This window comes from Hypomesus transpacificus, chromosome 3 (genome assembly GCF_021917145.1).
Source record: "Hypomesus transpacificus isolate Combined female chromosome 3, fHypTra1, whole genome shotgun sequence".
NCBI classification, from domain to species: Eukaryota; Metazoa; Chordata; class Actinopteri; order Osmeriformes; family Osmeridae; genus Hypomesus; species Hypomesus transpacificus.
Genome location: NC_061062.1, coordinates 4,371,354 through 4,393,222, shown reverse-complemented (window position 1 = coordinate 4,393,222; position 21,869 = coordinate 4,371,354). Strand labels below are relative to the sequence as shown.

At 52.9% G+C, this 21,869-nt stretch overlaps 1 protein-coding gene across 2 annotated transcripts; it reads right to left on the bottom strand.

Moving 5' to 3' along the window:
* Positions 1-2,272: 2,272 nt before the first annotated feature.
* On the bottom strand, positions 2,273-21,849 carry mideasb (mitotic deacetylase associated SANT domain protein b). 2 transcript variants are annotated; one of them, XM_047018001.1, is made up of 13 exons: positions 21,630-21,849; positions 15,699-17,633; positions 13,730-14,032; positions 12,832-13,174; positions 12,352-12,418; positions 10,589-10,731; positions 10,219-10,322; positions 9,041-9,116; positions 8,250-8,338; positions 7,551-7,694; positions 7,165-7,290; positions 5,609-5,781; positions 2,273-4,193 (listed from the first exon to the last, which is right to left on the bottom strand). In XM_047018001.1, exons 2-13 carry the CDS (start codon positions 17,277-17,279, stop codon positions 3,962-3,964), a joined length of 3,381 nt encoding a protein of 1,126 aa, XP_046873957.1. In that variant the 5' UTR covers positions 17,280-17,633; positions 21,630-21,849; the 3' UTR covers positions 2,273-3,961. The 2 variants fall into 2 exon arrangements, with proteins under 2 accessions (XP_046873957.1, XP_046873949.1); XM_047017993.1 differs by lacking the exon at positions 21,630-21,849 and adding an exon at positions 19,895-20,493.
* Positions 21,850-21,869: the final 20 nt, after the last annotated feature.

The window sequence follows — 21,869 nt, the reverse complement described above, 5'->3', positions numbered from 1 at the left end:
ACACTCACGGAAGACAAGGATAAACTCCCAGTAAAACTAATGGAGGAGAAACAGGGTAAGGAACCTTGAGTGTTAGGAGTGAGGGTTCCTCTCCTCTAGAGATGGCCGGTGACACAGAGAGGTGTAGACCATAGGCCAGTGGTTCCCAACCCTGGTCCTCGGAACCCTAACCCTAACCCCCTGTCCTGCATGTTTTAGATCTTTCCCTGTTCCAACACACCTGATTCAAATGAATGATCGTTAACAGGTTTCTGCAGAGCTGGATAACGACCCATTCATTTGAATCAGGTGTGTTGGAGCAGGGAAACATCTAAAACATGCAGGACAGGGGTGCCCGAGGACCAGGATTGGGAACCACTGCCATAGGCTAAACATAGTCAAGCATTAAGAGAAGTACTTTCATAATCCAAGATTATTAAGTTGTCGTTTATTGCTCCCATGGGGGATATTGAACCATGTTTACGTGAACGTGTTGGAAAAAAGTAAACACACTCTAATTGTAAATCGTTTTTTTTTTATTATTATTAACAGTGCCTTTCCATATTTAATTACAAAAAACACAGGTGGTAAAAATCAAAACAAATAAGTTACATCGTAGTAAAAAGCATGAGATTCCGTTCCATTGTCAACATTAGTTTGAACCTCATAGGAAAATAGCACAGAAAGTATGCATCCATAGAATTTCATTCATTTATATATATTCTATTCTCTAGCTAAATAAACCTTTGATTTTTAATTCCCTTGACATGTTGGATGAAAGCAAAGAAAGCAAAGAAAGTGCCCTCCATTTTATCCACAGTTCTGTTTAACAGTTGGAAAACCATTTCCAAACAAATGCCCCGGGAGGGAACAGAAAGGAGTCATTTAAGGATACATAAATTAAGATCGTAAAAGTGAACAGTCGGGAAAACGTCTTTATATCAAATGGCTGATTTTCAGAGTGATATTTCACCTCAAAATGCATTCTTGCAAACACACACACCCTTGTCAGACACACACACACACAATTGTACCAGACACACACGCCTGTATCTGACACACACACACTCACACCTGTATAAGACACACACACACACACATGCCTGTATCTGACATATACACAGTCTCACACAAACACACACCTGTATCACACACACTGTGCATAGACCCAGATTGAGCTGAGGGGGTCTGTGGAGACGTTCCCCCTTAAGCAGTTCCCAGCTCCCCATCATAGCTGACAGTTTGGGGCCTGCCTGTTGGCATGGCGACATAGCAGGGCATTGGACCGTGGGGGGGGGGGGGGGTGGGGTGGGGTAAAGAGAGATAAGCAAAGATAAAGGCTGTCAGAACAGCTCCCCCCCCCAGTATCAACAGACAGTCTCAATGTTGCCATCCCATATTTAGCAGGAGAGAAACCTTAGACACACTGAGGAGGCGTATGGCTTTAGGGTAGCGTTGAGGTGGGGGGCAGTAGGGACCAGGGTGTTCTAGGTTGGGGTGGGGGGCAGTAGGGACCAGGGTGTTCTAGGTTGGGGTGGGGGGCAGTAGGGACCAGGGTGTTCTAGGTTGGGGTGGGGGGCAGAAGGGACCAGGGTGTTCTAGGTTGGGGTGGGGGGCAGAAGGGACCAGGGTGTTCTAGGTTGGGGTGGGGGGCAGAAGGGACCAGGGTGTTCTAGGTTGGGGTAGGGGGCAGCAGGGGGCAGGGACCAGGGTGTTCTATTGCACATACGTTACTGTCAAATTCCGTCTTTTTTTTCCTTCTTACGGCTGTTTTCGAGCTAGTTCTAGAACCTCACAGTTTAAACACAGGCAGCTAGAGTCTGGCGTGTTCCGCCTAGTGACGCCCACAGACGAATCAAAAACAGAGCTCAACAACCAATCAGCGACACAAATGACAATAAAATAACTGTAATAATTATTATAATAATAATATGTTGTACAATTAACAACAGCACATCCCGATATCCTTAATAATAATAATAATAATAATAATAATAATAATAATAATAACAACAACAACAACAACCATATTCACAATACAACAATGACTATTTGATAGATACAGGCAAAACGTAACAGCAATTTCTTGAATATAAAAAAAGACCTTTGTAAAATTGATTGTCATTTAAAGATAAAGAGCATGGTAACACCGAAGGCAGCAACAGTGAGAACAGGAGAGCCAGAGAGCCAGAGGGCCAGAGAGCCAGAGATCCAGAGAGCCAGAGAGCCAGAGGGCCAGAGGGCCAGAGGGCCAGAGGGCCAGAGAGCCGGAGAGCCAGACAGCCAGAGAGCCAGAGGGCCAAAGAGCCGGAGAGCCAGAGAGCCAGACAGCCAGAGGGCCAGAGAGGGGGAGCAGGGATTTCAGAGGATCGAACCCAAAGTACAGAACTTCCTGTTTGGTAGACGTGTCACTGACCAAGCGTCTGGTAGAATTGAATGATAAAGGGACAACAGGCAAAGAAAAGTGTTCACACGCACGCACACATAGTGGGCTCTCTGTGGGTTTCTCTACAGGTCCCTAGAAAACCAAGACAGTAGCGTCAGCAGTAGACTATAGGACAGTTTGTTCATGTGTGTGAATGGCTGTGGCTGGATGCACTGTGTCTCACCGGAGGAATCCCAGACAGTCTAACACGACCTGACGAGCTGAGCGGCTGAAAGGGCCGAGGGGGAGGAGCTCACGCTGAAGTGGGAGGGGCCAGTCTGTGTGGGAGGGGCCAGGTTGGGGCAGGCAGGAGAAGTAGGAGGAGCCCGTGTGTGTGGAGGAGGTCCTTGTGTCAGAGCAGTGTCATGGCTGTTGTCGCACATAGCCCTGTGTCTGTGAGGCAGACATATCCCCTGATAGCTTCACAAGCAACTTAGGTGAACATACTAGAAACACACACATACAACACTCCTCTCACACATACACGGGAGTAAACCGGTCCCTGAATGCGTGCAGGGGACGTCCTGTTTCACAGAAAATGTGAAGCAGTTTTACAAACAGACTCAGGTTCAGTCCACTGCGTTGTCGAGGAAGAGCCTCGCTGTTGACTTCCTGGATACCGGTGGTGTACCAGGAAGTCTCTGTGAACCTGAGTGTCAGGGAGACCAGAGTTGCACCTGGCAAACACAGGTGTCAACTTTTTGCGTTTTTTCCGAGTAAATAAAAAATTATATTTCATTCGATATTGGCCAATGACCAACTCCATGGATGTTTCTTCGCCTTCTGTGGTATTGGAACGGGAAGGTATCCGCCTTCTTCTCCTGCTCCGCGTGCCTTTGTTCGCCCAAAGTCTCTCGCGCGAAAGTGACAACATCCCTGATGACTAAAGACGCTAGCTAGCTATCCTTCCGTAATGTCCAGGACCTCCATGCAGGATCAACTCCCAACGCCATCGCCTGTTGATGAGTGATACGTGTCTGGAGAGAGGATTCCCAGAAAGACCTTAAGCGTGAACTAGAACGTTCTCTTCCGCCCTCTACTGAACAGCTGAGTTCCGGGTGTGAAGCTAGAGCCAGGTGAGCAGCTACACAGCCTAGCTGCAGCAGGTGCAAGGCAGTGGGCAGCGGGGCCGACGGGACGAGGGCTGGGGGGGTCACTGTGGAGGATTTGTAGGTGCGGACAGAAATGAACCAGCGGCCATGCTGACTGAGTTTATCCTGGCACCAGTAAAGGTCAATGCAGGCCAACTCGTATAGATAGCACTGCTATCCTAGACGTGGCTGTCCATGCCAATCAAGGACACCGCGAGGCGACAGGTCTGCGGGAGTGCCAGGGGAGGGTGCTAGCCCCCCACCCCCTCCCAACGCCACTGCCTGTTGTTGAATGATATGTGTCTGGAGAGAGGATTCCCAGACAGACCTTAAGCACGATCTAGAACGTTCTCTCCCGCCCTCTACTGAACAGCTGAGTCCCGGGTGTGCAGCTAGGGCCAGGTGAGCAGCTACACAGCCTCCCTCTCCACCCACCCCCCCCCCCCCCCACCCCCCCCCCGTGTTCTCAGTGCCAGTCCACGTCGTTCCTGTCCTCGTCGTCCTCGGTCGAGTCGTCGTTGGTGCTGTCGCCGCCCGCGGCCCCCGGAAGCGCGCCGTTGTGCCGCGCGGCCAGCAGGGCCGCCGCCTCGGCCGCCGCCCGCTCCTCGGCCTCCTTCTGGCGCAGCGCGGCCGCCTTCTTCTCCTGCTCCGCGTGGCTCTTCATGTGGGCGCTGCGGCTCTTCACCTTGAAGAACACTCTGGAAGGGGGGGGGGGGGGGGGGATAGGGAGAAAGGTCAGAGGTCACACAGGGTTGCACGGCCCCGGGGTCGTTCCCTGTTTCTGCTGGGATCGACAGAGGGGTAATTGGGTAAAAGTCGTAGGTCACACAGGGTGTGCCGCCCTGGTCGTGATGGTCGTTCGCTGCTGTTTCTCGTCCTTGCTGGAACTAACGAGAGGATAATTGGTTCTGTGATGACACTCGTTTCAGGGTCACATGGTGTCATCGCACCCCTCTGGGATGGTGGAGAGGCGTGTTTGTATCATGTACACAGTCGCTGGGCACGGCACTGCATGGCATGCGTGCACTCTCAGTTGCTAGGAGACAGTTGATAAAAACAGGACAGCCGTTGCCATGGGTGAGCTACTCAGACAGTCAGCTGGAGGTTGACAAGAGCTGCTGGATACCTTCCTGTTCCACTACCACAGAACACACTTCACACCATTTATATCGACTTGACACACACTCACGCTAAACCCTCGTGCTGTAGTAGATCTGTGCATTGCTAAAGTCAACTGAGAACCAATATCGTCAAAACAAATAAACACACCCGTTTCGAATTGCACGTGAAGTATTATGCAAAACACCTTCGAACGAACGTCAGAATTTGCACCATCCTCCTCGTCACATTGACATAAACAAATATCAATGATTTAATAGCATGCGTAAACCAGGATGTAAGACATGAGGGAAACTAAAGCCCGAGTCTGCCTGTGTGCAGGGGTGAAGAGACTAGGAGGTGTGGAGAGACTAGGAGACTAGGAGGTGTGCAGGGGTGAAGAGACTAGGAGGTGTGGAGAGACTAGGAGACTAGGAGGTGTGGAGAGACTAGGAGGTGTGTAGAGACTCGGAGACTAGGAGGTGTGGAGAGACTAGGACACTAGGAGGTGTGGAGAGACTAGGAGACTAGGAGGTGTGGAGAGACTAGGAGACTAGGAGGTGTGGAGAGACTAGGAGGTGTGGAGAGACTAGGACACTAGGAGGTGTGGAGAGGCTAGGAGACTAGGAGGTGCGGAGAGACTAGGACACTAGGAGGTGTGGAGAGACTAGGAGGTGTGGAGAGACTAGGAGACTACGAGGTGTGGAGAGACTAGGAGACTAGGAGGTGTGGAGAGACTAGGAGGTGTGGAGAGACTAGGACACTAGGAAGTGTGGAGAGGCTAGGAGACTAAGAGGTGTGGAGAGACTAGGAGGTGTGGAGAGGCTAGGAGACTAAGAGGTGTGGAGAGACTGGACACTAGGAGGTGTGGAGAGACTAGGAGGTGTGGAGAGACTAGGAGACTAGGAGGTGTGGAGAGACTAGGAGGTGTGGAGAGACTAGGAGACTAGGAGGTGTGGAGAGACTAGGAGGTGTGGAGACACTAGGAGGTGTGGAGAGACCAAGAGAGACCGACCTGCCACACTTCTTGCAAGGGAACTCCCCCTCCTGGCCCGTGGGGTTGGGCGGGGGCTTGGCTGCAGCAGCGGCCCGCGGTTTAGAGGGAGGAGGATGAGGATGGCCGCCACGAGACGAAGGCTGATCCCTCCTCACGTCCTCCTGGCCCTTCAGCACCAGCACTGCCCCGGCCTGCACACACACACACACACATATACACACATTCATACACACACATCGAAAAACACATGCATATTTACACACATGCATGCACGCACGCACGCACGCACACACACAGGCAAATACACACAAAAGGATAAAAACACACAGCCACACACACACACACCACTGATTAGATGAATTCAGCCACACGATCGTCAGTAAAACAGCAGAAAGCTCAAAGTCAAAGGGATTCCATGAATAAGTAAGAGCAGAGAGACAGGAAGACTAGACACCCCACTCTGGAGAGCCTCACCCTACAGCTCACATGGGAAGAACATGGAACCAGGCCACAGGTCTTCTGAGTCATTGTTTGCTGACACTACCCTGAAGTTACGCAACCACCCAAGCGGGCCAGGAGCCACTAGGGGGCAGCAGAGCTGGGACGTTTCCCGCTTCTCCTGCAGAGAGCTGAGCTACCACAGCTGGTCTGACAAGCCTTGTTTTTTCAACCAGGGCGGCATGGCTGACTTGCTAAGAACAGAAGTACCACATTCACGTCGACATATTCTCTCTCTTTTACAGTCTAGCACCGGGGTGTCAAACTCAGGTACACAGCGGGCCAAAATTGAAAACTGGGACATAGTCGCGGGCCAGATTGAATATTTATTGAAGTAAAGGGTCGTGCTGATTTATCTCTGCAGCTGCCACAATAAAGCTATTACAGCAGCGTCACTTTGGGATGTGCCTTTGTGGACATAGTCTGTAGGGAAACCCAACGTCTTTTCATCTCCTCTACCTTCTGGTGCTTTCTGCTTCATGTCCAGGTCCTTGTACTTGTCGTGGTGTTTCGTGTTTTCGTACATTATATTCATCCGTTACAGCCATGTTGGTTCCGCACACAACACAAACAGGTCTGTCTTTTACGGTGGTGAACAGATATTCTGTCTCCCACCTGTCTAGAGAGCTCCTGTTTTCCACCTTCCGTTTGGCCACTTTTTGGGAGGAGTGTCTGACCTCTGCCCGAGGTGCCTGGGAGCATGAGGAGGGGATGCTTGCGGGTCTTGACGCACCAAGGCACTAGCAGAGCATTCTGGGATTTGTAGTATCAGCGGTGCATGCGTTACCGCAGTGGCGGCCCATGCATTTAAAAAAATATATATATATTAAAACATAAGTCAGTGATTCTGATAGCGTTTAGGCCAACACAGGAGGCCTTGCTGTCCCTGACACCACTGCGTTACCGGCGTGCCAGCTCAAATAGAAATGTGATATTATCTCGCGGGCCAAATATAATGACACCAGATTTGGCCAGAGTTCGACACCCCTGGTCTAGCAGATGCCGTCACGCACGGAACGCTCCTACTTCCTAGCGTGGCACTTCCACGCCGCACACCCTTATCGTGTCTAACTTACGTTGTCACTGGCCTGTAAGGCCTGTGTTATTCTCCCTGGGCTGCTGCCGCCTGGCTTCCTGCCAGCTGACCCCTCCCACTTCCTGTTGTCCTCTTCCTCCTTCCGAGAGTCCAGTCTGTGAGAGCTCTGTTGGTGGAGCGAAGCAGGTTACTCTCTAGAAGCCAACCGACGCTCCCCAGCGCGTGCGAGTATGAGCGCACATAGGTGTGTGTGTGTGTGTGTGCGGGTGTAGGCGCGTGTGTGCATTCTGTGGGTGATTTAGCAGGGTGAACGAGAGCGCAGCACCTGAGGCTCAGTAAGGGGTCGTGACCCCAGGAGGGTGGGGTCTTGACCCCAGGAGGGTGGGGTCGTGACCCCAGGAGGGTGGGGTCGTGACCCCAGCTCACCTTGTGGTCCAGCTCCTCGTCGGTGGTCCTGGTCTCCGGAGGTTCTGCTTCTCCGTACAGCAGCGCTCCGTTACGGCCCATCTTCACATGCTTCTTGTAGGTGTAGTAGAATTCCACACACTGGGCCACTGTCTTGGTGCTCACCTGGGGAGATACACACACAGACACACACACACATGAGAACACACGCACAAACAAGGGCACATGCGTACAGACACACATAAGAGGAACGACAAACGAACAAACATACAGAGGAACGCATGGACACAGATACACACACACACACACACACACACACACACACAGACACAACACACACACCAGGGTTTCCCGCAGCACTTTTCAATTAAGGCGGCCGCCTAAGCAACAAATGTTCGCCGCCTTAACTAGGAAGTAAAAAAAAAGTTAAAGAAATTCCTGTTTTCTCCCCTCCATTCCAAACCGTGACAAACACCAGTCGCCCTTCTCCGCACCGCGCGTTAGTCTATCACACAAACTATCCCCCCCCCCCCCCTCCCCTCCCGGTCTGACGGCAAGCCTTCCCCCCCGCGCGGTCTGATGACCGCAAACCCCACCCTACCACCTTAAAAAAATTTTGGCGGGAAACCCTGCACACACATAAGCCACATCATATCATGGGTGTCCAGTTGCGTAGAGGCCAGGAAGCCTGTCCTCCCATAGCATGACATGCACACATACCAGCTTCTGCACCATGAAGAAGTCCTTCTTGTAGGCCGCGATGCCTTTGTTAAAGCAGCGCCTCTCTGCAGCAGTCCAGCTGTCTGACCCTGAGGGGGAGGTGGGGGGGGAGGGGGACAGAGAGAGAGAAAGAGAGAGAGACAGAGAGAGGTACAGACAGGGAGATAAGAGGGGAGGAGGGTTAAAACACAGTCGCTAGAGGACGACTGTGAATGTCTGCTTCTCTGCGGGGGGACAATCTTACTCCCCCTACTATGCTCACGCACGCACGCACACACGCACGCACACACACACGCTGCAGACAGCTAGGACCCACACACGGCTGGGTAAACAATGGCTCTCCTGTCTTCTGGGATTAACCACACGTTACAAGCCCCTTGCCCCCTCCCTACCTCTCCCCTCACCCCCCACAGCAGAGCCTACAAACACACAGTCGGCCCTCTGCAGCTATGCCACACTCACTGAATCACACACGCACACACACACTGGCTGTCCTCCGCCCCCTCCACCACCCTCCTAACTCCCACTACAGCTGGCACTGTGTAGGACTGAGAAGGGATCTGTAGCTAGGCATGGACAGAGAGAGAGAGAGACAGAGACAGAGAGAGAGAGAGAGAGAGAGACCAGAGAGAGAGACCAGAGAGAGAGACCAGAGAAAGACAGACGAGAGAAATAGTATGAGAAACCAGAGGGAGGGAGAGAAATAGAAAGAGAGAAAGATGGAGAAAGAGAGCTATAGAAAGACAAAAGGGAGTGAGAGAGAGAGAGATGTAGATGGAGAGCGTTCCTACCAGAGTAGTGATAACCAGCTAGGCGGTGAGCCTTGGGGAAGATAGGGTTCTTCAGCAGCAGTAAAGCCAGCGCTCCCTGTAGGAACAGGAACACAGTCTGTATCAACACAACACATTCACCTGTGATGGAAATCCAATCAACCGAGAGACATCCAACAGTCCGACGCATTCAAAATCGAAAGGATTGCAAAAAAATGCGAAACGACTCGATGAAATACACGAGATTGCGCAACAGTATCTCAGCATATTGGCAATCCCAGGGATGAATCCTGCAGGGAGAGGCAGAGCGGTGAGGCTCAGCTCTGCACAGAGTGGGCACGCTGACAGGCCCTCTCTCCGTCTCCTTGACAACGCGAACAAGCGCTGGTCGCTAGGGGCCCCAAACAGTCTCCATATAGCCCTCCGTGGGAGCTCTGGATCTGGCCCGCGGGCCCTTCGCTGGATCTGCCCTCTGCCAACAGGACGTCTGAGGCAGATCTACTGAGGAACAACACAGAGACAAGATAGCCCCGCTAGGAAGCTAACGGCCCAAGGTCGGCAAGAGGCTAACAGCCCAAGGCAGGCAGGAGAATAACAGCCCAAGGCCGGCAAGAGGCTAACAGCCCAAGGCCGGCAGGAGGCTAACAGCCCAAGGCCGGCAAGAGGCTAACAGCCCAAGGCAGGCAGGAGAATAACAGCCCAAGGCCGGCAGGAGGCTAACGGAGGCTAACGGCCCAAGGCCGGCAAGAGGCTAACAGCCCAAGGCCGGCAAGAGGCTAACAGCCCAAGGCCGGCAAGAGGCTAACAGCCCAAGGCCGGCAGGAGGCTAACAGCCCAAGGCCGGCAAGAGGCTAACAGCCCAAGGCCGGCAGGAAGCCGTCTCAGGAGGGCCTAATGCCTGGTCACAGCTGTCGGCTCTGTGGAGTAGCATCACTCAAATCGAGCCCTGGTTCTTTGACAAGCTCCTGTGTGTGTGTGTGTCTTTAAATATGACAGATGGCTCTGTTAACAGGCACCATTGGTGTGGGTGTGTGTGTGGTTGTGGTTGTCCGGTCATGACATGTAACGTCAGTCACCATGGCAACTCGTCCTCAGTCTGCTGGTCATATTAAAGGGTCATGGATCACACCTACCCCCACCCCCCCCCCCCCCAGCCCCCCTCCCCTGTTCCACCTGAACACCCAGCCTGCCTTGCTCACCATGATGTCACCCTTGCACTCGTACAGGCAGTGCAGTGCCAGCTCCTGATTGGTTCCCCCTCCACACAGGGCACTAGAGCAGGCTAGATGCATGAGGTCATCCACTAGAGAGAGAGAGGGGGGGGGGGGGAGGAGAGGGAAAGGGGGCAACAAAAGAAAGGATGGGAAGAGAAGGCGAACAAGACTAATGACTTTAACCTTTCATTGGTAATGGATTACTCACTTAAAGGTATTCCTGCATTGTGCCCGAACACATACAGGGTGTGGTTGTCAGTGTGTGTGCGTGTGTGTCCGTATGTGCATTTTTCTCACTGGGTGTGTGCACGTGTGTGTGTGCACGTGTGTGTGTGTGTGTGCTGGTGCCTGGTACCTTTCTCCTGGAAGGTGGGCCTGGCCAGGGCCTCTCCCAGCGGGACCCACAGCAGCTCTGCCAGGTGGGGGTCGTGCTGGGCCGCCTGCCCCTGCCGCAGCTCCGGCACCTCCGCCTGGTAGCGCACTCCGATGTTGATACGCCTGGGGACCCAAACAACATGGCCGCCGCCCGCTCAACAACTGCACACTCGATGAAGGCGCTGGCTAAATAACTTCAACTGAATTGGTCAAAGTAATTCGAACTAAATTTGATATTTATATCCGGGGTTTATGGTGTTTTTGTTAGAGGACGAGGAGGTCGGAAGAGTGACAGGCATCTTCCTGGAAGATTTCTGGGGCGGCTGAATGCATCCGGAAAAGAGAAAGCGTGTCCCTGAGTCACTCTGACCCTGGCTGCAGCTCAGCAGTGCGAGAGATGCTGCAGACTGGTGATGCTGAGGTCACACTGACAGACCTGCCCTGTGTGCTCTGCTGCTGAATGTGTGTGCACGCCTGATGGCTTAGCCCTCCCAACCTGAGAACGGAAGATGTCACCTAAGACCAGCTGGATGGCTGGTCGGTCTCGCTTGGTTTGTCTTTCTGGATTGGCTGAGTGGCTGGTTAGCTTGTTGGCTGGTTTGTCTGGCTGGCTGGCTGGCTGCTTTGTCTGGCTGGTGTGTCTGCCTGTCTGGCTGGTTAGCTGGCTGACTGGCTGGTTTGGCTGACTGGTTGGCTGGCTGGTTTATCTGTCTGGCTGGCTGGGCTGGTTTGTCTGGCTGGCTGGTTTGTCTGGCTGGTTAGCTGGCTGACTGGATGGCTGGTTTGGCTGGATGGTTTGTCTGGCTGGCTGGAACTCTGGTTTGTCTGGCTGGCTGGTTTGTCTGGCTGGTTAGCTGGCTGACTGGATGGCTGGTTTGGCTGGATGGTTTGTCTGGCTGGCTGGAACTCTGGTTTGTCTGGCTGGCTGGTTTGGAAACAGGACTGCATAGTTTGGGAGGACTCTGTGCTCATCTGGCAGGCTGATTTACACCCCCTAGCTGCAGGCTGCATGTCCTCAGTTAACTGCTGAGCAGCTGGTACCAGTCAGGGAACAGCTCCCACAATGCACCCTGATCCCCCTCCCACGCACCCCCCTCCCATTTTTGTCATTTAAAAACAGAGTCCCCCCACCCTGCATGCACTAGCTGGGGCCGAAGACTCTTTCAGTCCATTCATGCCTCTCCTCAGCCTGCATCAATAAGTCCCTCTATCACTGAGGAATGGCACACAAGCGCTGTGTGTTGGCCAGATTCTCTGCGAGCCCGGCCCGGGGCCTGTTCTGCTCCAACGTTAATTAAAGGAGGATCTATCGTGGACTGGTTGGCAGCCCAAACCGAACGCCCAGATGCTACGTGTCATTAGCTGTTTCTAAGGACGAGGTTGGCAGGGTAGCGGTAGTACTGGGATAGAGAGGATTGCTCTGGGGGTGAGGGGAGTTCTGGGGGTGAGGGGGAGTTCTGGGGGTGAGGGGGAGTTCTGGGGGTGAGTTCTGGGGGTGAGGGGGAGTTCTGGGGGTGAGGGGGAGTTCTGGGGGTGAGTTCTGGGGGTGAGGGGGAGTTCTGGGGGTGAGTTCTGGGGGTGAGGGGGAGTTCTGGGGGTGAGTTCTGGGGGTGAGGGGGAGTTCTGGGGGTGAGTTCTGGGGGTGAGGGGGAGTTCTGGGGGTGAGTTCTGGGGGTGAGGGGAGTTCTGGGGGAGAGGGGGAGTTCTTGGGGTGAGGGGGAGTTCTGGGGGTGAGGTACTTACGGCTCGATGCTGACTGGAGTGGCCTCGCCAATAGCAGACAGGACTGGAGGAGTGATGTCACAGCTGTCTAAAGTTACAGAACAACCAGACAACATCTTACTATCATCATACATACAGCAGCTCCATTCAAGGTCAAATACAATAGCTGCAGGTAAAAATGTATGTTTCCTAAGATACACTTTACTGTAGACAGTTTTATTACAGTTGAAACAGCCTGAAATCCCAGTGAGGGACAGAGAGTTAGAGAAAAATAGAGACGTGAAAGAGTATGAATGAGAGAGGCGGAGCGTCAGAAAGAGAGAATGAGAGACAGAGGTAATAGGCAGGGAACGAAAGGAAAAAAAGAAGAGAAACAGACAGAGAGAACGAGAGAGAGAGAGAGAGAGAGACAGAGAGAGAGAGAAAGACAAAGGTATAGAGACGTAGCCCGAGACAGAGAGGTCGAGAAAGAGAGGCAGAGAGAGAGAGACCCGGACTCACTGGAGCGCAGCAGGCTGCGCGAGGCCGACTTGGGCGTGGCGGGCGGAGGCAGACCCTGGGCGCTGGCGGCGGACGAGAGGAAGGTGGAGAAATAGAGGCCGGAGCCCTCGCGGACGGGGCTGAGGATGGGCGGGGGGGTGTAGGGCGGCATGGCCAGGGGGTTGTCCACCAGGCGGACGGGGGAGCGCAGGTGGCTCTGGTAGGGCGTGATGCTGGAGTAGATGGGCGGGGCGATGAAGGTGCCGGGCTTCGGGGGCGGGATGAACAGGGGCTCGGGGCGGGGCCGCCGTTTGGATTTGGCCGATTTGCCGTCGTCGTCCTTGTCTCCCTCCATCCCACCGTTCTGCGCCCGGGAGAACGACAGAGGGAGAGAGAGGGAGGGAGAGAGAGAGAAAGAAAACGGAAGAAAGAGGGAGAGAAAGAGAGTGTTCTGTTAACATTTTGACTTTAAACCTCGAGAGTCATCCATGCCACACACACACCCCCTCCCCCCCAATACATCCCTTCATCCATAGGAAGGCTTAACCCTGCTAATCTGCTTCATCTGGGCCAGAGAGACCAGCAGCCTCCCCAACACCCCTCAGAGGGAGGGGGAGGGAGGGAGGAGGGCAGAGTTAGAATGAGGGCATGGGGGGGTGGGGGTACTATTGGGGGGGCTGGTCAAGGAAAGTGTGGCGCAGGATAAGATGGGGGGGCAGGGGGGGGGAGATTGGAAAGGAGAGGATTACCAGGAGTGTCAGTGGGATTATAATCCCGAGAGCAGGGGGAGAGGGACATGAACCCAATCAACTGTGATGTGGGGTTCTAGAACACACACACACACTTCAGGACAGAGCCCCCCGTCCTGTCGATGGAGGTCTACAACACACACACACACACACGTTAGGACACAGCCCACCTGTCCTGAGCTCTCCGACAGGGAGTTCCTGAGCGAGCGGCGCCGCGTGACGATGACGGACGGTTTGTGGTCCGAAAGCCCCGAGTCCAGGAACCCGTGACGGAGGGGCCAGCTGGAGGCCAGCGCGGCGCGCTCCCGGTCCGGGGAGGACGGCTCCTGCCTCCGTACCGGCACCGACACGGGGATGACCAGAGGCAGCAGGCTGTCGTCACGAGGACGCTTGCCGCTCAGACCGTCCCCGTGACCCAGGACCCGGTCTGGGCCTGAACCAGCTCTGGAGGGGCTCCACGGTCGGTGGGGGTCCTGGAGAGGGCACACACACACACACAGGTACCACACACACACACACACACACAGGTACCAGACACACACACATACACACACCAGTACCAGACACACACACATACACACACACACAGGTACCAGACACACACACATACAGACACACACACACACAGGTACCAGACACACACACACACACACACGCACAGGTGCCACACACACACACACGTACCAGACACAAATACAGGCACCAGACACACAGGGATCAGACACACACACACACACAGTTTGACAGATCAGATTGTGGATCGGCTGTATAACACATACAGTGGCTAACAAAACCTTACATGTGCTTTCTATTTTGGAGCATTAGCACAGATATGTGCTATAATGCGAGATGTGTCTGAGCATGGGATTTACTGAGCTCTAATCATAGATCATAAAAGAGCACTTTGTTTCAGATTTCAGTTTCAGCCACCTGAGGTATCCAACTGTCAAGATGTAGCTTTCACTTTGCTAGTGACACATTATGAGTCAGTTACAGGTACTGTATGGTACACCACTACTGTCTGAGGCCCATATTAGGAGTTCATTGTGGCCTTCTAGCCTAGACTGTTCTCTATTACTTGTAAAAAAAAAAAAAAAAGAACCGCCTCAGTCTCTATCCCAGCCTCGTACCCAGCCCTATTCTGAGCACCAGCCCCAGCTTCAGCCCCAGTTAGCTCAAGTCAGATTCCAGCCCCATGCCCCCAGCCCAACCCCCAGCCCAACCCCCAGCCTCTAGCCCAGAGCTAGCCATATCCCCCAGCTCCCCCTCCAGCCCCAGCCTCAGCCCCAGCCTCAGCCCCAGGCTCATCCCCAGCCCCAGAGCAGGGCAGTGACGTGCCATTCTGCTGAGCATGCAGGCTAGGGCCCCAGGCTACCCTGCTCCCACCCCCACCCACACCAGCACTATCCCATCCAGAGGGGGGGGCAGGGTGCCATCGGGGGCTCCACCTCCAGGGTGGAGTATCGGGGCTGTGGTGAGGATGGGGGAGGTGCAGGCGCCTATACACTGGTGGAGCCGGCCAGGAGACAGAACACAGTAACATGCTGCAGTCATGCTCCAGCGAGAACCAGACGTTCGCTGTTACTCAAATGCAAACCAACCACCAAGCTGGGTAATGAGTCAACAGTTATCCCCCTACCTACCCCCCTACACCTTTGTTCTAGCCTGGGACAGTGTTGCCCATGACAGGAAAGCTCTTAAGGATTATAGAAACAATAGGGGAAACTATTGGGGGGGGTGGGGGGGAGGGATAGACTTGGGTTCTGTTTATGAAGCCTGCATGTTGGTGGTGTGCGTGTTAATGGTGTATATCTCTCTGCAGAGTGTTCATCTGAAACAACACTGATTCTGGCAGCGTGGGCCCTGGCAGATGCAAGCGACAGGTTGCTCTGTTCCTGCTCTGAGAAGCCCAAATCGCTCACACAAAATTGATGTATTGATGTAGAAGAACTCCTCGAGTTATAGTAAAGGTTTAAATAGTAAAGGGAACTGAACATATATATCATATATATATATATATATGATTTAATGTGCTTTTGGATTAATGTCATCAATCAGCTAGTAGAAAGAGTGAGAAGTTCGTACAGGAAACAAGATAGCGTTGATGTCTCTGTGACAACCCAGCAGAAGGAGTTTTACCTTGAGCCCGTGGGAGGGCAAGGATTCCATCTCAGAGGCCTTCTGGGCCAGGGTCTCCAGGTTGACCTCCTGTGAGACCCTCCGCTTCCTGCGTGTGCTCTGGATGACCCCCGTCGGAGCGGCCTGGACCTCCTCCGTCCTGGGGGGCCCTTGCACCGCCTCGGGGACCCCCCCGTTCTGGGCGCCGAGCTCCGGCTGCTCAGACGGGAGGAGGAAGGGGTTCTCCCCAGACGGAGCCCCCCCTTCCTTGGACAGCCTTCTGGACCTGCGAGGCTGAGCCTGGGGCTGGTGAGGCTGGGCGTCTGAGGCCGGCTGGGAGTCCGAGGGGAGGGCTGGAGGGGCCGGCTCCTGGACCGTGGGCAGGGCTGGAGGCTCCTGGGAGTGCACAACGACAGGAGGCTGGGGCTGGGGAAGAGGTTGGGCGTGGGGGTGAGAGCTTTGGCTGCTATAGTACATCCCACACAGTGCTAGTTGCTGTTGGATTTGCTGTTGCTGCTGCTGCTGTTGTTGCTTTTGCTGTTGCTGCTGTAGCTGTTGTTGTCGCTGTTGGATTTGCTGTTGTTGTTGTTGCTGCTGCTGCTGCTGCACGTGCTGTTGGTGCTGCAGCATCTGCTGCTGCTGGATGTGATGCTGCTGGATCTGCTGCTGGAGGATCTGCTGCCGCTGGATCTGCTCCTGCTCTTTCTTCTGCATATGCTGGGGCTGGGGCTGAGGCTGGGACTGAGGCTGGGGCTGAGGCTGGGCCTGGGGCTTGGCCTGGGCGCCATAGTTCAGGTTGGGCAGAGCTCTGCTGCCCTGGAAGCCCTGGTAGTACCCTGTGAGGTTCTGCTTGGGCTGACCGAAGGCTAACTGGAAGGGCTGGAGGACCGAGGTTCCTCCGGGGCTCTGCACGCTATGCTGGGGGGCGTTCAGCGCCCCTGGTTTGAGGGGCTGCTGGTAGGCCTGGACTTGGGCCTGGGGCTGCTGAGGAGCCTGGTGTTGGGGCTGGTTCTGCGGGTCCCAGTCCAGCCCGTGGGCCTTGGTTACCTCCCTGTAGGCCTCACCAGTCGGGTTGGCCACCAGCTGCTGCTTCTCTGGAGCCCTGGTGGGAGGTTGGGGCTGTGACTGAAGGGCCGGCCCCTCACGGCCCTGCTTGGCAAAGGACGCCTGGGTCCTGACGTCGCCCACACTGACCCCTCCGAGGTAGGGAGCAAAGTTCTGGCCCCAGTTGGCCATGGTGACCCCCTGGGTCCAGTTGCCAGCCCTTTGTTGCTGCTGTTGGCTCTGCGGCGAGGGCTCCTGATTGGCCCACTTCATGGGCAGCGTCTGCTGGTAGTGTCCCCGATTCTGGTCCCCTTTCTCTGGGCTGAAGATCACAGAGTTTAGGTACATGTGCGGAGCCTCAGGGTTGGAGGACACGGTGCTGGCAGCCTCGCTGGGCGCTGCCTCGGAGGCCGGGGCGGCCAGGGCATAGTAGGAACCTTCCGGATGCTGGGACGATGTCTCCTTCATGGCTGCTCCTTGCTCGTTGAAGAAAGAGATGCGCTTGCCTGTTCTCTTGGGGTTTGCTTTTGGCTGGGGCGGTAAACTCATGACGCGCATGAAGGACCCTGGGGCTGGTGGTCGAGGCGGGAAGGGGGGGGGGGGTGGGGGGCGCGAGGGTCGCTACAGCCGAGGCGGTACTAGGTTAGCACCAAACCCCTCAGCCAAACTAGCCTCCCTAGCACTTATCCAAAGTATCCCGCCGCGTGCAACGTTCTACTTGCGGGGTAGAGAACGCCGTCAACCGTCTCTCCAAACCAAGGGGCCCTGGCTGGGGACCAGGAGGTCAAACGCTGGGACGTCCTTCCTTCCTGTCCTCCTTCTCGCTTTCTGACCTACTCAGGAGCTGGCCCGTGCTGACCTGGTGTCAGCTGTGTGGGTGTCTGTATGTGCTGCTCACTCATGGGCGACACCCTGCAGAAGACAGGAGAGAGAGACAGACGGGGGGGGGGGGGGGGGGGGGGGGGGCAGAAAGAGGGTGGGAGAGATAAGGGAGGACAGAGGGAGGGAAACAGGGGGCAGAAAGAGGGAAGTAAAGAGAGAGAGAACAGAGAGATTGGGGTCAGCAGGTCACGGTCAGAAGGGGGGTCTCATTGTCGGGCCTGCCTTAACAATGACAAAAACCTGCCGTGGGTCTTTTTCACAAAGAACCTGCAGTGAAAGGTAAGGCCAAGAGAACAGAGGGGGTGGGTGGGGAGCTAAGCTGGGTCATTATTACCTAAGCTCACATGACACAGGGATAAGGACATATATAGGCGGGCACACAAGCATTCAGCAGCTCTCCTGCTGGGCTAATTGATGACACGTTTGATCGAAGAGGTGATCACATGACAACTGCCGCAAGTCTTGATTCGTCATTTCTCTACTTCTCGTGGTGACATCACACGAAGGGGGATCTAGGGTAGGGGGGGGGCATCTCTTTCTGTCTCCCTCTTTCTATCGTTCTCGATCGTTGACATTCTCTGTCTGACACGCGCAAACGCTCCATATTGGAGCTCAAATACAGCCGTAGAGCTGTTTTTCTAACCCAGTAGATCTATTGACTTCTACCCCCTGAACCAGCATGCCATTGTTTCCCATACATGACAGGTTAAAAGGCGCCATGCTTGCTCTTTCAGCCATCGGCTTTGCCTCTCACAGGAAAGAAAACCCGATGCTCACCGAAGCTTTGTTTATCTTCATTATACAAGGGCAAATAGACCAATAGTCTGTGTGCTGAATCATCATCTTACACAATATGAAACGTGGAAAGGACAATTCAGGTCCTCTGTCTCAGAAGCATCAACTAAAAGTATTTTCCTGGTCGAATGACTTCCGTTGCCACGGTAACGTGTGTTAATCATAATGTGCGCTCCGGGGAAGCTGATGTCAAAGTCGTTTTGCTGATGTTACTTGATCTACGCCGAATGACAAATTAATTACGGTGTAGGACGGTTTGTAAGTAACGGTCACCATAACTTCTCAGGTCTAGCAGCCCCCTTACTTAGTAAACACACACTGACACGCGCGCGCACGCAAACACACACTCCTTAAAATAGAAGGCTGCAGCTGTTCATTGCCTGCCGTGGGGCTATGCTGGGGAACTTGCCTGGAAGGTGAGGGGGTAACACAGGAAGACTGGACGGGCTAGCCGGGGCCAAGCAGGGAAAGCGGACAGCGTGCATATAACATCAGTGTGATTCCTAATCAGTTCAGCTATTGTAATCAGCAATGACTTTGGGTGACATGTCAAATCAGCCACTCCCCAATTTCATGAGCAGAGGCGATATCAAGTTCATGGACAGCTAGGCGCCACTGTAATAACACTGGTATACGTAAGAAGCACAGCTCTGTTTACTGAACATCCTATGGCAGCGGGCCATAGTTGTTTACAAAAAGCTGCTTTGTGCAATACGGAAGTTGTGCACCATAACACAATATCAACGTGTCTGACACCCACAGCCCCACTGTAGGCTATATAAGGTGAGGATAATGACGCACCAGGTACATTATCGTCGTTACACAAGCCCTGGTTTTAACCCAATAAACAAGGTAACGCGCCAAATAGGCTTGTAACGTCAACCGTTGGATAACTGCCTAATCCCTTGCGGTTTCTTATTTTTAAACACCGTGCACTGATAGGGCACAGTAGTGAATGCGAGGTCGGTTAAATTAACGAGAAATGTTCCACACAGACAGAAAAAAGCGAAAAAGAAAAACACGCCGCGCGTCCTAGAACCCTTCCTGTACCCCCCTCTGTCTCCCGCGGCCAGCCAGCTCAGCGCTATTTACGAGAAGTCCTTTGTTGAAGTCGAGGGATTATCCAGTCACTAATTCCACGCCACATTGCAACAAAGTGAGGCAACAATGCAGCCTATATCTAAGAGCATGAGCCTCACGACCAAGGCAGGTACTCGCATGACTGTGGACCGACCTACTCGAGTTGTCAATAATACTGATAGCCTACAGAGCCTACGTCACAACTCAGACTCCTATTTTACTTTCCGCGTGGAACTGTGTAGCCTAAGTAACAGTGGCATGACAAACATATATGCTACCGAATAATTGAGTAAACACTTAAATGCAAAGCCGAAGAGTATTTGTTGTGGGTAGCGTTAAACTTTGTTTACTGGTTGCAATAATGCATGTCAATAGCTTGTCTGATGCGTTGAAGACAACTCAATTCGAGTGCTCACCATTCCAGTAGTGTTCCTGCGTTGCTCCCGCGATCGTTACCTGAGAAACGGTTCCTGTGTCCACGCACCCACTGTGCAATAGAGTGGTGATGACTGCATACATTTCCTAGGTTGACTCATTCTACGCTGACCTCACCATTATTTTTTCCAAGTCAAGGGGTCGGCTGGAGCTGTAGAAATGAGCTGCTATCCAATCGCAAACGAAGAACTATCCTGCACAAATCTAGACGCAACAGTACAAGCGTTGCACTCATAGGTTGCACATTATTGCACTACGATTGCGCAAGTATAGATGCACACATTGGCTATGCGGCCTTTTTCCCTTTCTGAATCGAACAACACATTCTCTTTCAGCTCGTCTTGTGATCCTCTCTGGTTCGTTCGCCACACCTACTTCCCTGACCATATAAGGCTTTCCTCTTACATGTGGGGCGCTGTAATTTACGGGGCAAACTCACGGTCCATGCGGGAAATTCCGCCAGTGGTACACACACGGTTGACGGTGAAAGGCTTAAAGCATTGACAGGGGCCTCTTGAATGTAACCTTTAGCTTCGTTAAACGATTAAAACAACATAGGCGTCTCGACTTCTCTAACTGCGAGCACACATAGCCAAGTTTGTAGATAAACGTCGAAGCATAAGGATGAACAGGAATGACAAATACGTGTGTTATAAACACACAAGAGTCAGGATTGGGGCTCTTCGCGATAGTTTAAGGACTACTTTCCCCTACAAAAAACACACAATCCAGTGGCACTGATAACGCCTAGTGAGTCACCAAAAAGTAGATCCCATGATGACATAGGCTATCCACCTACAATGGGATTATTGAAATCCTACTGTATCATATGTTAAGGATATAGGCTATACAGTAGGCCTATGGGGTATGGGTTTAGCGTACCAAGCACTTTATCTTAAGAGACTGTGCCAGCATCAAGGCAGAGTGATGTTTGCAATGATGACCAAGCATATGCGTGCAAGAAAGGAGACACTGCCATAACATGCTGGCTAGCACCAATGTCTCTGTGAGGCAGTATGTGCTCCATCTCTCGTGTACCTTAAAATAACCTGCAAAGACTGAAAACATTCACACATACAGTTCACGTGTATGCCATGAGAGAAAGAGAGCGCAGGCGCAATCACTCTCCTCAAAGACCCATATGCTTTTCAATTATGACACGTTGGGCTACAATCTTCAAGCTTCTACAATGCTTATTTTAAAACAGATACAATTGAAAGTTATTTAACAGCAGCGGCGAACAGAAATGTAACATCAGAAGCTATAACTACATAATGCTTAATCAGAGGAGCGCTGCAACTGTTGCCTTCACGAATGCTACATTGTAGACGATCTAGGCGCAGCTTGTGCAAGAGATACAAAGTAATGGAACTTCCACCGTATATTTCCACCGTAATTCTCGTTCCAACGATAAATCAACGGTCGCTCGACAAGTATGCGCATGCAATCACAGAATGCATAGGAATTCAAAGAACGACGGTTTCGATTCCTCTCAGTGGCACTTCATTGCACCTAATGGCCCTCAACGATGGGAGTGAAATACGACAATAAACTATGTTTATACAGACTATATAGCACAATCTACATTCCGAGTAAGACTGAGCTCAACATGTTCAGACACCCCACCACACATGGATACAATTGAGATATATCAGAACGTAACATGCCGTAGTCATGAATAGCCTGTGCAATAAAGTGAATTATAACACATTTTACCTTGTGTCGTCGCGGGGCAATAATATTCTCTTGTTCTGTAGAAAGACAGAAACTTTTTTTTTCTTCTTGTTTCTCCAATCGTCACTTCCTCTTTTGACCTAGCCGAAACTTGCCTTGTCATCACAGTGCACTCTGAAGATGTAAAACTGTTGCAATGCAACTCATTTGCATTCGATTGTCCATAATCTTTGTTGAACAATATTTTGGATCGACGAACGATCACTGCTTGAGTAAATGCGC

Bases quoted from the DNA above. Each gene is read 5' to 3' on its own strand.
- mideasb (XM_047018001.1), bottom strand. From the start codon at position 17,279: ATGCGCGTCATGAGTTTACCGCCCCAGCCAAAAGCAAACCCCAAGAGA. The intron at 10,323-10,588 runs GTACCAGGCACC...CTCTCTCTCTAG, and splicing joins GCCCACCTTCCAGGAGAAAG to TGGATGACCTCATGCATCTA. The intron at 5,782-7,164 runs GTAAGTTAGACA...GTGTGTGTGCAG, and splicing joins CCTTACAGGCCAGTGACAAC to GCCGGGGCAGTGCTGGTGCT.